The sequence below is a fragment of the Lepidochelys kempii genome, chromosome 2 (genome assembly GCF_965140285.1).
Source record: "Lepidochelys kempii isolate rLepKem1 chromosome 2, rLepKem1.hap1, whole genome shotgun sequence".
In the NCBI taxonomy this organism is placed as follows: Eukaryota; Metazoa; Chordata; order Testudines; family Cheloniidae; genus Lepidochelys; species Lepidochelys kempii.
The window spans coordinates 111399588-111413815 of NC_136381.1; the positions used below are offsets into that span (position 1 = coordinate 111399588).

The following is a 14228-nucleotide window of genomic DNA, read 5'->3' on the forward strand; positions in this document are numbered from 1 at the left end:
ACCCCACAGTGGCCAGATTCTTATGAAAGTTAGAGAACCCCCCCTTCTTGGGATCTAATTGTTCTCAGAGGGTTAATAGGCCCACCTCTTGGACCTTTCAACACAAGTTCTTTTTCATCTTTCCATAAAACCAGCCTTCCTGGTAGTGATAACATCAGCCAGAAGAGAGGGGGAGATACAGGCATTGATGTCAGGGCCCCCATATCTATCTGCCTTTCATTTAAATCACGTTATTCTCCTGCCTCTATTTTTCTCTCTCCAAAATACATTAAAATAAAGCAAAAATAACGAGGAATCCTCGTGGCACCATAGAGACTAACAAATTTATTTGGGCATAAGCTTTCATGGGCTGGAACCCACTTCATCAGATGCATGGAGTGAAAATACAGGAGCAGGTATTAATACATGAAAGGATGGAGGTTGCTTTACTAAGTGTACCTGCTCCTGTATTTTCACTCCATGCATCTGATGAAGTGGGTTCCAGCCCATGAAAGCTTATGCCCAAATAAATTTGTTAGTCTCTAAGGTGCCACAAGGACTAATCGTTATTTTTGCTGATACAGACTAACATGGCTACCACTCTGAAACGTATTGAAATAAAGTGAGGCGAAGCTCCACACTCTAGATGTCCGAAGGGAGTTTTAATTCTCTATAGACAGAACTAAGCCATTTAGGGTATTCCCTTGATTTTTCATAATCTGTGGAGAGAGGATTAAAGGACAAGCTATTTCAAACAAAGACTTTGATACAAACTTCTATAGACTGGTAAATATAGCTCTATCAAGGAAGGTCACAGGTCACTCAAGTAGAGTGCAAGCAACCTCAGTTGCTTCTTTGAGAAACATTCCCATCCTAGACGTTTGTAGGGCAGCTGTTTGGGAGTTCAGTGTGTACATTTACCCAGCATTAATCTATCATGGAAGTGAGAACTTTGGCTATCATACACTCATTTTTTAGGTAGACTGCAGCACCCATCTCCACGGATCTAGATCACTTTTTGTGAGTTATCAACAGTGCAATATATATGGAAAAGCGGTTGGCTTACTTATAGTAACTGCTTCTTTGAGATGTTCTCCATATATAATTTCACAACCTGTCCTTGTTTCCTGCTACTACAAAGTCTGATAATATCTGGATCCTGTATTGATGAAGGAACTGAGGGGTGGGTAGGGCTGACCTTGGTGGGAGGCACAAAGACATTCAGGGTGCAGGCATGGCCCCAACAAACACTGCTGGCCAGGATAATTCAGACTCAAGTGCATTGGATGCATGTGCACCAAGAGTAGACTCTATATGGACAACATATCTCAAAGAACCACAGTTACTGTAATGTTAGTGACCATTTCATTTAAAACTCCTGAGTCAACTCAATGGAGAACCAGGCTTTTCAGCTGAAATGCGCTCCAAAACTGTCTTTTATTTATTTTTAATTGACATTCTAATCCATTAAAGTTTATTTTTAATTCCTGTATTTTAGGAGTGACAATTCCTTGGCTAAGTATTGGCATGGTCTTTTCTACCTCATGCTGGTCTCGAGACCAAAATCACCTTCCATACATTGACTACTTACACACTGGTGCTGATTGCATTTGGTGAGTATCCCTGCGGTTTGTCCCATTACTTGGAGCCCCAATGGCTCTCGGTAGGAAGATTAGAAGCTACTGCAGTACGGCTACTGCATTTTGCCTGAATAATTCACATCAGGAAATGAAGTTTCTGTGATTACAAATTTAATGGGAAAGTCTATCAAATTTCTTGACAAATGGTATGGTATAAATTAAGTGAAAAACCCCTTCTAAAGGAAAGGGGTTTAATATTTCTTCTATTCTCTGTTTTAGGCTATTTAACAGCAACCCATTTCTGCCTTGTGTAGATTTCACTCTGCAGAATGTTTCTGAGTACCTGGAATCTAAATGACAGCTAGTCAAGGCAGGATTTCCTTAAACTGATGTGTAGAGAGAGTTATTCAAGCCAGCTATATATTCTCATTTTTAAGGTGATTGATCCCATCTTTCTGCTAAACTGTCCCCACTCTTCTACTTAACAAGATAACTTGAGACTCTGTAGGTACCAAACCACATATACCATATATACTCGATCATAAGCCAGTTTGTTTATAAGCTGACCCCTCCAAGATGGATAAGTAAAAATGGTAGAAACTGTATGACCCTTTCATAAGCCGACCCTATATTTCACGGGTTGGCAAGCTTCGGCTCCCGGCCCGTTAGGGTAAGCCGCTGGTGGGTAAGGACATTTTGTTAATCTGGAGCATTCGCAGGCATGGAGCCCCTCAGCTCCCAGTGGCTGCAGTTTGCCATTCCCAGCCAATGGGAGCTGCGGGAAATGGTGCTATTTCTCGCAGCTCCCATTGGCTGGGAACAGCAAACCGCAGCCACAGGGAACTGAGGGGCTCCATGCCTGCAGATGCTCCAGGTAAACAAAACAACAATGTATGAGATATTCAATTCAGTGATTTCATAGAATTTAAAATCATCAGATTTTGGTGTAGACCCATTTATAAGCTGACCCCCGCTCTTTGATGCTTCACTTTTTTACCAAAAATATTCGGCTTATGAACGAGTATATACGGTATATTTTTAATTTGTACCCAGTGATACCTGCCTTTGAAGCCACATCCTTCTAACATTTTGATGTGGATGGTTGCGAGTCTGTAACTTCTTATAGCCACATTTTGTGTTTTGTGGGCACCTGTTGCAAATAGGTTTAAAACATGCTCACACATCTGCTTGGAGGTGACTGCTGCTTACTGTAGTCATTACACAATATTGCTCAGATTGTAATGGAAATACAACAGCTGATAGTGAAATCACTGGAAGCAGATGGTGCCAGAATTTAATATACTTACCTGTGTTATTCCTGTAGTACGATCTTATCCTGAAAGGATCTGCTCTACAATAAGAACAGTATAAGCAGCTAAGCTTGTAGACCTTGAGTAAACAAAAATATCATAAAGTAATTAAGAAACCCCTTGATTATAACACTTTAATGCATGGAGGCTGAATTATAATGGCTAATGATGCCTGGCACATACCACACACAGTACTTTAAAATGCTTTATAAGATTTCAAGAAAACCAAACATACAGAGATGTTTAGTTACCCTCTTAATTACTAATTAAAATTATTTAAACTCTTATCAGTATTAATGATGCTAAGCTTGAGTTGTGGTTCTGTGCCAAGTTGTGTGAATACAGGTAAATGCCTTATGTCACAGCTAAATTCCCTAACAGGATTTGGTCCCCATTGTCCTAGGAACAAACTTAGAATAAGAGGCTGTCCATGTGATGAAGAGCTTACAGTCAGTCTAAGACAAGACAGATCCATAACTGGGGAAAGAGACAATATACAATCAGAGTGAATTGTAATGGCTTGCAAATGTCATGTGAATTCTATTAATTTTATAAAAATATTTTTTTGGGGGGAGGGGAGATGGGAGAGGAGGTTGTTTTTCACATTTTATTATAGGCAGAGCTGGAGGCGCACACTCTACAGTTAAGGTTGCCTAAGACACTGTTTTTGGTTGTGTATAACTTTACCAGACTAACTGTTTGGCCTGACATTTTCCATGCTAGCTGTCAGCCCCAAGATAAATTTCTTTGGAAAGTTTCAGCAATAGCAATGAAGGTGCTTCCAAGAATCAGATTAGGGAAAAGTACATTGTTTTGCAAGCGTTAAAAAAAAAGAAAAGAAAAGAAAAAAAATCTTACATTCTCCTATTTTTTCAAGAAGCTCTAGCACCTCCATGCTTTTAGCAGTGATTTCATATTTGGCAGGGCATGACCCTAGTGTCAGGGATGTGCCTGTTGCTGTTCCCATGAAAATCCACCCACCTTTCGCTGAGTTGTAAGCCTCTGAAAATTGCCATTTGTACATGCTCAGTAGAGAGATGGAGACTGACAATTTAAATTCCATCCACACTGAACGTGCTCCAGGCCTAGGCTGAGGACTTTACCTGCAATTGCTGCTCCTAGCCACCAGGGGCTGTTGTGGCACCAGATATAAAAACTGAGAGCTGAGGTGCGTCTCTCCTGTGCTCTCAGTTCATCTCCTTCTACCATGGTCCCCAAATTTTTTTCAATGGTGTCTTTCCCCATCCCCGGTCTGCGTCCCCTCACCCCCGCAGCCAGGTGGGGGAATGAGTCTGGTCAGGGAGAGGGAGCTGTGCTCTGGGGGAGGGGTGGGGGAGGGGGTGCTGCTGGTAGATCTCCGGCAAGAGATCTTGCCGTCTCCAGGCTCCTGCAGCTCTTCCCGCTCCCTCCCCTGATGGCGGAGGCCAGTTACTGTGGGTAACTGGGCTTTTAGTGACTGGTCAGCAATGTTGACCGGTCACTGCCCTGTCCCTTCTGGTCGAAAACCAGACACCTGGCAACCCTAAGCCAGGGCCACAGCTGGGAGCCAAGACCAGGAGGGGAGCCGTGGCTGGGACTGAGCCTAGGGCCAGAGCAGGGCTGGGTGGCACTCCCTCCCCACCTCCTGGGGAGCTGGCCCAGGTCCACCTCAATCCCCCACCCTGGATGTTCCTCTGTGCCACTTTGGGGGGGGGTGTACCCCACAGTTTGGGAACCACTGTCCTACTGGCACCCAGCTAGTATTGAGGAGAAGGGAGTACCCTAACTCAGATGCTGAGTGGTGAAGAACAGAGTTGGGGTGGTGAAAACTGGCTGTGGGGGTGGATAGAAGCCAGGGCCAGCCCCTCAGTGTTTTGCCATGAGGGGGGAAAAACCCTTTTGGTGCTCTCCCTCTGTTACCAGATGTACCCCTTACTTTGGCATATGCTCATTTATTAGGGTTACTCTTCTGGGGGAAGAGGGTGTCTGTAATTCCATTAATGTACTGCTTATGTCACTTGTGTGTTCATATGGAGCTCCACTCTTTCCTTCTGCAAGTCCCCTCCCAATGGAGCTATACTGCAGGACCTAGGTTCATCAGGACTGGGCTCCTCCAGCCCTAGAACCAGATGAACACACACACACATTAACAGAGCAAGTCTGAGCAGACCAGGTCAATCAGCACTCTCAAGCCAACCCCCCTATATGTCCCTGTACTCAATGGGCTGGGTCAAGCAGCACTGTCAAGCTGTCACCCTTATGTGCCCCTGGTCTCAATAGGCTGGGTCAAACAGCACTTTCAGCTGCCCCCCCTTTATATGCCACAGGTTTAACATGTCCCTATCCCCACTTTCACATCACAATTGTACTAGTAGTAACCCACTTGATGAGCAAACCCCACAGTATTTTTGGGTGCTATAGGAATCTTTAGCTTAGGTAAAAGAAGCATTGCTGCAGAGTAAATGAGGGAAGCTAAAACCACAAAAGAGTAAAGTTCAGAGAGAGAGAAGCAACCAGCTTAACCATAAAAGTTATTTATTGAATAATAGGGATAACTACACAAGGAGAGCTAAACCAACATAACATATATTATTAAAGGTTAATACCTGAGGTAGAAAGGAAAACAGAGAGAGAGCAAGAGATCAAGGGGGGAGGGATAGCTCAATGGTTTGAGCATTGGCCTGCTAAACCCAGGGTTGTGAGTTCGGTCCTTGAGGGGGTCACTTAGGGATCTGGGGCAGAAATTGGGGACTGGCCCTGCTTTGAGCAGGGGGTTGGACTAGATGACCTCCTGAGGTCCCTTCCAACCCTGATATTCTATGATTCTATGAAAGAAAAGGATCTCACCACTCCCTGAAGCATGAACTGGTCAGGTGATGGTGGTAGCTCAGGGTCCTGAGTGCAGGAGACAGGCAGAACCCCCAGCACGATCAGTGAGGAGATTGGAGTCCCAGTGGAACGGATGCTGTGTTTGGGTTCATGCATCAGAGCACTGACTGGTGGGTGAGTAGGGATTTTTGTAGAGAAAATACAATGGAGAACACTAGATTTGTTTATAGGTAAACTGATGACTCTTGGGTTTTCTTTAGGCTAGACAATAGGAGCTAATCACTCTTGGCCATGGGTGGTGTTCTTCCAGGGAGCCCACAGTGCAGCTAGGCTGCTTCAGTATTTTGGGTATCAATCAAGGATTTATTAGTAGAATTGGTTTGATAATTGCTGAGCTGGGTGTGTGCAGACATAGGTTCATTAACATCTGGAGCAGAGATCCCCCATGATATAATGCTTCCCTGCTTTTCTGGTCCCAGAGTTCAGTGCAGTTCTGTTCACCATTCTGAATGCAAATGGAGATGTCTCCCTGTCCCATCTTTCATGCAGATGAGGTGAAGGGAGTTGTCTCTGTTCTTCATTCTGTATGCTAATAGAGATGTCTTAATCTCCTCACCCTTGTGAGGAGGGGTCTAGGTGTGTCTACCAACGCCCTTCACTGCTTTCTACAAGCCTTTTCTCGGATCGGTTTTGGTTCAAGCAGACACTGAGGGTGGTGGTGTGTGTCTTTCATCAGTCAGACAGGCTAGATACTGTGCCCTAGTTCCCCCAAAACACCCAACTGACTGGTATCACCCCTCTTCCCCAATAAAAAAAATAGCCATATGGATCAATGGAGCGAAAAAAAGTGTTAGGAGCAGTGGGAACGGAGACAGAAGGGGACAGGCTTTGTGTGTGTGTGTGTGTGGTGGGGGTGGGAAAGAGGGAATATTGTAGGAAACACAGACAAAAGGGGACAGGGGAAGGCTGGGACAGATGGTTTGGTTGCTCCTAAACCATGCTTCCCTCAACAGTCTGGTAGGGAACCCAAGATTCCTCTGTCCCACCATTCCTCTGCTACCAGCAAATATCTGTGAAACCCACTGGCAAAGTGCTCTCCTCCTGTGCTGGTCCAAATAAACGATAATAGTCTACAACTGCTCTGAGTTACTCTGTTAGGTCAAGGGACAAAGGTCTGTGCAGTGGATCTAAAGGTTCCAACCCTGCTGATGAATCATGTGATGGAATTAGGTTTTTTTCAGGGCTTTTTTTTTTTTTAAGTAGAATATTGCACTGTGATGCTTCCCAAGGTTGCTGGGAGGCAAATTAAGGTTGCACGGATAACTAAATTTTGGCACTTCCTAATTTTTGAGTGTTTAACTTTGAAATCTTAACACTCTTTTACTTTAGTATTTTTTATGTAATCTTACATGTATGTTTATATCTGTGTATTATAGGGCATGGGTGGGTGACGAAAGGCACGAAGGGATTAGCGAAAAGGAAAAACATAGGGAAAAAGAATGGTGGGGGAAGAGGTATGGGGGATAGGTGGGATGGATAGAGAGGAGCATGAAGGGCAGTTGGAGTGAGGCTGAACTGAAGAGACTGTGAGGGAGTGAGTGGGAAGAGGTTGGAAGCAGCAGCCTATTGTTGGCAGGGAAATCTTTTCAGAATAAAGTCTATAGAAAGCGGTCTGACATAATCCGTATCCAAAGGTTCCTACTGAAACTGCTTTGGTAGCAGCTCTTGCTAGTGTGTTTCTGGCTGCCTACACACTGGAGTTTTATTTCCTTTCCTGAGCCTACATGGTCGAGAGCAGGGTTGGGTTGTATGGGGCTTAATGTCCCATGCACGGTTCTGGGTCCAGAAGCAGTGATGGGGAAGTGTATAGTCTCAGGTGGGTCGCATCTTTCTCTCTCCTTTCCAACATGGTGCTGAAGTTGAAATATGGCCCCTAGCTGACTACAGTATGTTTCTAAACACATTCCAGGTAAGATTGGGTCAGTTCAGAAATCTGGTGACAGAAATTTGGAACCCAAGCTTGATTCCTTTTGCACCCTGGCTAGCTCTCTAAAGATCCTTCTGTCTTCTGAACTAGTGTCACTGAACAACTATGAAAGCTGTGACTAGAGGAATGGCTGCAAAAGACACAGGACCTCTGACAGTTAAAAGAAGAAAAGGGGAGGAGCAGTGTTTGAGCGAGAGAGAATAAGAACATGTTCTCCTTTAGACTGACTTGGAAGATGGGGGTAGAAGTAAACAGCACATACAAAATGAGAGATGCACATGAGATCCCAAATCAGTAAGAGACTATACACGTAGGCTCCATTTTACTGAAACATGAGTTCAAGATTTTGTTTTCAACCACGAAACAGTTGCCCATTTCACAAACACCTAATGTCACAAGGGAAACAAGAAATGTCAGTAGGAAAATTACTCCTTTAAAAATAAACATCTAGCTGAAGAGAAGACAAGAGCTGAATGATTTTAAAAACCCTCTCTTCCCCTCAACTCATGTGCACCGTAGCCCACTCCAGCTTACTCTAAACAGCAGTACCTGGGTTTACTATGGAAAACACTCTCTGACACTCTAGGTCTTCCATTTCATAGAAGGAATCGAGCTGTTGCAGATACATATTTGTATTCGCGTCCACAAATGAATTCCTACTGAGCTCTTTATAAAGCAGCTCCAAGCAATAGTGGTGGATCACAGGGATGAGACTGCTTTTTGTCCTGCACACCTTCCTTTGCCGAGAGTTGCATGATAAAATATTGGCAAATTTCACATTTTCAAAGGAAACTAATGTCATCTGTTAGTGACCCTAAAATCAGTATTGCTCAGCATTCCTCAGATGCTGAGAACATAATTATCAGATAGAAAACATTATGTTGGGGAAGAGTAAATACGGCTTTTGTAAAGAAAAATCATGCCTCACCAATCTATTAGAAATCTTTTGGGCATCAACAAACACGTGGATAAGGGTGATCCAGTGGATACAGTGTACTTGGATTTTCAGGAAGTCTTTAGACAAGGTTCCTCACCAAAGGCTCTTAAGCAAAGTAAACAGTCAAGGGATAAGAGGGAAGGTTCTCTCATGGATCAGTAACTGGTTAAAAGGTAGGAAACGAAGGGTAGGAATAAATGGTCAGTTTCCAGAATGGAGAGAAGTAAATAGCGTTGTCCCACTGGGATCTGTACTGAGACCAGTACTGTTCAATGTATTCATAAGTGATCTCAAAGATGGGATAAACAGTGAGGTGGCAAAATTTGAAGATGATACAAAATTACTCAAGATCGTTAAGTCCAAAGCAGATGTTACAAAGGGATGTCACAAAACTGGGTGACTGGGCAACAAAATAGCAGATGAAATTCAATGTTGATAAATTCAAAGTAATGCTTATTGGAAAACCTAACCCAACTGTACATACAAAATGATGGGGTCTAAAAAAGCTGTTACCACTCAAGAAAGAGATCTTGGAGTCGTGAATACTTCTCTAAAAAGATCCACTCATTGTACAGTGGCAGTCAAAAAAAAGCTAACAATGTTAGGAAAGGGATAGATAATCAGAAATTAACTATCATGATGCCACTATATAAATCCATAGTATGCCCTCACCCTGAATACAGCGTGCAGTTCTGGTTGCCCCATCTCAAAAAAAGATACATTAGAAATGGAAAAGGTGCAGAGAAGGACAAATCAGCTGATTAAGGATGGGGAACAGCTTCCATGTGAGGAGAGATTAAAAAGACTGGGACTGTTCAGCTCAGAAAAGAGAGTTAAGAGGGGGATATGTTATGGGGTCTATAAAATTATGAATGGTGTGAAGAAAGTGAATGAGAAAGTGTTATTTACCCCTTCACATAACACAAGAACCAGCAATCACCCAATGAAACTAACAGGCAACAGGTTTGAAACAAACATAAGGAAGTACTTCTTCTCAAACACAGTCAACCTGTGGAACTCTCTGCCAGGGGATGTTGTGAAGGCCAAAATTATAACAGAGTTCAAAAAAGATCAGTTCATGGGGGATAGGTCCATCAATGGCTATTAGCGAGGATGGTCAAGGATGCCTCCCCATATTCTGGGTATCTCTAAACCTCTGATTGTCAGATGCTGTGAGTGGGTGACGGGATGGATCACTAGATGATTGCTCTGTTCTGTTCATTCCCTTTGAACCATCTGGCATTGGCTGCTGTCAGAAGACAGGGTACTGGGCTAGATGGACTATTGGTCTGATCCCATATAGCCATCCTTATAGGAAACAAACCCTGCACCAAGGGCTTTTTTGCCCAGAAGAAATTGGAGAGCATATAGCTGAAATCTCATAGTTGAATGGTAAACCCGCACGGACTTTGCTCTCTTCGCCCCCCACCCCCGTTTAAGGCACGTTTAAGTGAAGGAAAATTGGATCTTTTAAAAATCATCCATTTTTGAGCTTGTCTCCTTCACCACAGGTGTTTCAACTTTCATGCATTTAATTTCATTGATCACATTTCCTGCATCTCTCTCACACCTTTAATTTCAGTTTTGCCTGGGAGTTTTTGTGGGTGGGGAGATTGGGTATTCCTAATACTCTTTTAAATGGCAGGAAAGCCATGCTTCTTTGGAAGGAGGGGTTGTGGTAGGCATGCTTTGGTAAATTTCTATAGTGGTGCGCCAAGACAGCTGTCTGTTATACCAAACATAATTTTCACTATTATCTTGTCCATCTCCCTGTTTGTTTTCCACCTGTTCTTTTTTGTGTTACACTAAGATTGTAAAATCCTTGAAGTAGGAGCTGGCCTTTTATTACATGTATATGGTGCATAGCATGAGGGGGCATTGATTGGGAACCCTGGGTGCTACTGCAATATAATGATCATGATAATACTGAGAAGTGTTTCTCTTCTACATTTCTTTCCCCTCTCCCCATGCAGCGTATGTGTCTCTACTACTTCCCTTCCAGTCTTTATTCATAAGCCAGATCACACCTATACAGCCTGCACAGTGGCAGTTCCCCAGCTGCATAAAACTTAGCTAAGATATCCCTAGAGTGTTTCATGCCACTTCTGCTTGGGAAAGCGCTAATGGCCATGAGCACAGATGGGACTGTGTGTAATTTTTCCACTTTGGTGGCTAGCAAAATATGGGAGGAGCTGAGAGAATATGGGATGCCTGTAATTCAGCACCCAGTTTAAACCTCTCTTCCTGTGCTGCCTGCTGTGTTTTAGGCATTTGATGGCTTCTGTTGCAGGGAAAAGGAGGAAAGGTGAACTTGAGACTTGTCAAGTAAGTGAAGGAAGAAGATCTTGGAATATTTTGCTTTTATTAATCCAATATTTCTAATGTAAGTTCCAATATCTGTATTCTGTTACTGATTTGGGACCATGAACGTTTGTTTTTATTAAAGAAAAAAATGTGGCTTACATTGTAAGTTGGTTTAAGCATATGTAACAAATATAGTCATTCAAAGTAAGGCTTAGTGTGACTGTATGCAGTGTAGGTGCTGAGTAGATGACAACCTGATCGCTGATATCCTGGCTACTGTAGACGTCAGGATGTTACTGATTCTCTCCTCTCTGATTTTGTAGAGTAATGAGTTGTCACATGTTCTGCTTTGGGGATAGCTTGTAATCATTTCAACCTTTTCTTTTCCTTTGACTATAGTAAATACTATAGGGTTGAGTCCAAATAAATAACTTCCCATGAATCTGAAGTATCTTGCCAAAACAGCTGGGGGGGCTGTTTTAATTTTTTTTCCACTTGCTTTTCACTTTGGAGTGGATTTGGTCAATCCTTCCCTTTACTGAACAAGTTGGGGAATACCATTTACTACATAGTAAATGTTCTTTCTATTTTCTCTTTTAAATAAACAGGTATTGCATTCCTGCTGCGGAAGAGAACAAACTTGATGATGTGGTACATACCCTGCTGCAAGCCAATGGCACTCCAGGGCTGGAAATGCTTGAAAGCAATGTAATGGTAAGTTGAATTTTGTTTTGTATCTGTGAGAATCCAATGCTAATCAGAAGGGTGGGATTTTTAATTCACAAATGTTATTGCTTTTGATTTTAAAAAGAAAAACGTTGCCAGTAAAGTCTGGACCCTTGCCACCTGCAGCAGCATTTACCACACAATATTTCCAGTATTTTCCAATTCTACAGAATGCTGAAATAAAGGTTAACCCTGCATGGCAGTAAATGCCCATTCTTTTCAAAAGTACCCACAATCCATGTAAACATGTAAAATATACATATTTCCAACATTTTTATGAATGAAGTCTCCGTCATGGCAGATGAGTCCCTGTTGTCTTTTGTCCCTGATGTCCGTCATGGATATGAGATGATTACGGGTACTTACAGTTCAGCTCCTTTGTTTACTTCCTGTTTTCTGTATGCAGTGGTGCAGTAGCTGTGTCGATCCCAGGATAAGAGAGAGACAAGGTGGGACCAACTTCTGTTGATGAGCGAGACAAGCTTTTGAATTTACAAGCTTGTCTCTCTCACTTACAGAAGTTGATCCAATAAAATATATAACCTCCGTTGTCTCTCTAACTTCCTATTTTAAGCATTTAAAAATGAAAATTTAATAGGCTTTTTTTCCTGGGTGCTTTGTCAAAAAAGCAGTTTAAAAAAAAAAAAAAGCGAACCATCTTTATGGATAGAAATTCCGTGCTTGACTAATAAGATTATAGCAGTAGGGATATACTATCGACCGCCTGACCAGAATAACGACTATGAAATGCTCAGGGAGATTAGAGAGGCTACAAAAATATTAAAAACCCAGTAAAAATGGGGGATTTCAACTATCCCTATATTGACTGGGTACATGTCACCTCAGGACGAGATGCAGATGAAATTTCTTGACACCTTAAATAACTGCTTCTTGGAATCCACAAGAGGAGAAGCAATTCTTGATTTAGTCCTAAGTGGCACACAGGATCTGGTTCAAGGGGTGAATATAGCTGAACCGCTGGTTAACAGCGACTATAATATAAATAAATTGGACATCCCCGGAGGTGGGGGGGTTATACCCAAGAAGCCCACCACAGTAGCATTTAATTTCAGAAAGGGGAACTACACAGAAATGAAGAAGCTAGTTAAACAGAAATTAAAAGGTACAGTCCCAAAAGTGAAGTGTCTGCAAGATGCATGGAAACTTTTTGAAAACACCATAATAGAGGCTCAAATTAAATGCATACCCCAAATTAAAAAACATAAAGGACAAAAAAAGTGCTACCATGGCTAAACAGAGAAAAATAAGTGGTTAGAGGCAAAAAAGCATCCCTTAAAAATTGGAAGTTAAATCGTATTGAGGAAAATAGAAAGGCGCATAGTCCAGTGTAAAAGTGTAATTAGGCAGGCCAAAAAAGAATTTGAAGAGCAACTAGCCAAAGACTAAGAGGAAAAAAATGTTTTAAGTACCTCAGAAGCAGGAAGTCTGCTAAACAATCAGTGTGGCCACTGGACGATTAAGGTGCTAAAGGAGTACTCAAGGACGATAAGGCCATTGCAGGGAAACTAAATTAATTCTTTGCATCAATCTCCTCTACAGAGGATGTGAGGGAGATTCCCACATCCGAGTCATTCTTTTTAGGTGACAAATCTGAGGAACTGTCTCAGATTGAGGTGTCATTAGAGGAGGTTTTCAAAGAAACTGATAAATTAAACAGTAATAAGTCATCAGGAGCAGATGGTATTTACCCAAAAGTTCAGAAGGAACTCAAATATGAAATTGCAGAACTACTAATTGTGGTATGTAACCTATCGGTTAAATCAGCTTCTGATCCAGTGGATATAGTGTACGCAGGCTTTCAGAAAGCCTTTCACAAGGTCCTGCACAAAGGCTCTTAAGCAAAAGAAGCAGTCATGGGATAAGAGGGAAGGTCCGCTCATGGATCAGTAAGTGTTTAAAAGGAAGGAAACAAAGGGTACGAATAAATGGTCAGTTTTCAGAGTGGAGAGAGGTAAATAATGGTGGTGGTAAATACTGGAACCAGACCTGTTCAACATACTCAGAAATGATCTGGAAAAAGGGGTAAACAGTGAGGTGACAAAATTTGCAGCTGATACAAAGTTACTCAAGATAGTTAAATCCCAGGCAGACTGCGAAAAGCTACGAAGGGATCTCACAAAACTGGGTGACTGAGCAACAAAGTGGCAGATGAAATTCAATGTTGATAGAAGCAAAGTAATTCTTATTAGAAAACATAATCCCAACTGTACATACAAAATGATGGGGTCTAAATTAGCTGTTACCACTCAGTAAAGAGATCTTGGAGTCAGTGTTGATAGTTGGTTGCAAACATCTGCTCAATGTGCAGGGGTAGTCAAAAAGGATGATAATGTTAGGAACCATTAGAAAAGGGATAGATAACAAGACAGAAAATATAATGCCTCTATATAAATCCATGGTACACCTACACTTAGAATATGCCGTGCAGATCCGGACACCCCATCTCAAAAAAGATATATTGGAATTGGAAAATGTACAGAGAAGGGCAAGTAAAATGATTAGGGGTGTGGAACAGGTTCCATATGAGGAGAGATTAAAAAGACTGGGACTTCCTAGCTCGGAAAAGAGATAATTAA

At 42.2% G+C, this 14228-nt stretch overlaps 1 protein-coding gene across 4 annotated transcripts in view; it reads left to right on the top strand.

The window, feature by feature from the left end:
• Positions 1-14228, top strand: part of JARID2 (jumonji and AT-rich interaction domain containing 2) — a 307495-nt gene that overhangs the window by 278325 nt on the left and 14942 nt on the right. For all 4 annotated transcript variants that reach the window (XM_073331951.2, XM_073331952.2, XM_073331950.2 and 1 more), the window contains 2 exons: positions 1478-1592; positions 11514-11619. In XM_073331951.2, the coding sequence (XP_073188052.1) occupies positions 1478-1592; positions 11514-11619 (221 nt within the window). The remainder of the gene's footprint in view (positions 1-1477; positions 1593-11513; positions 11620-14228) is intronic.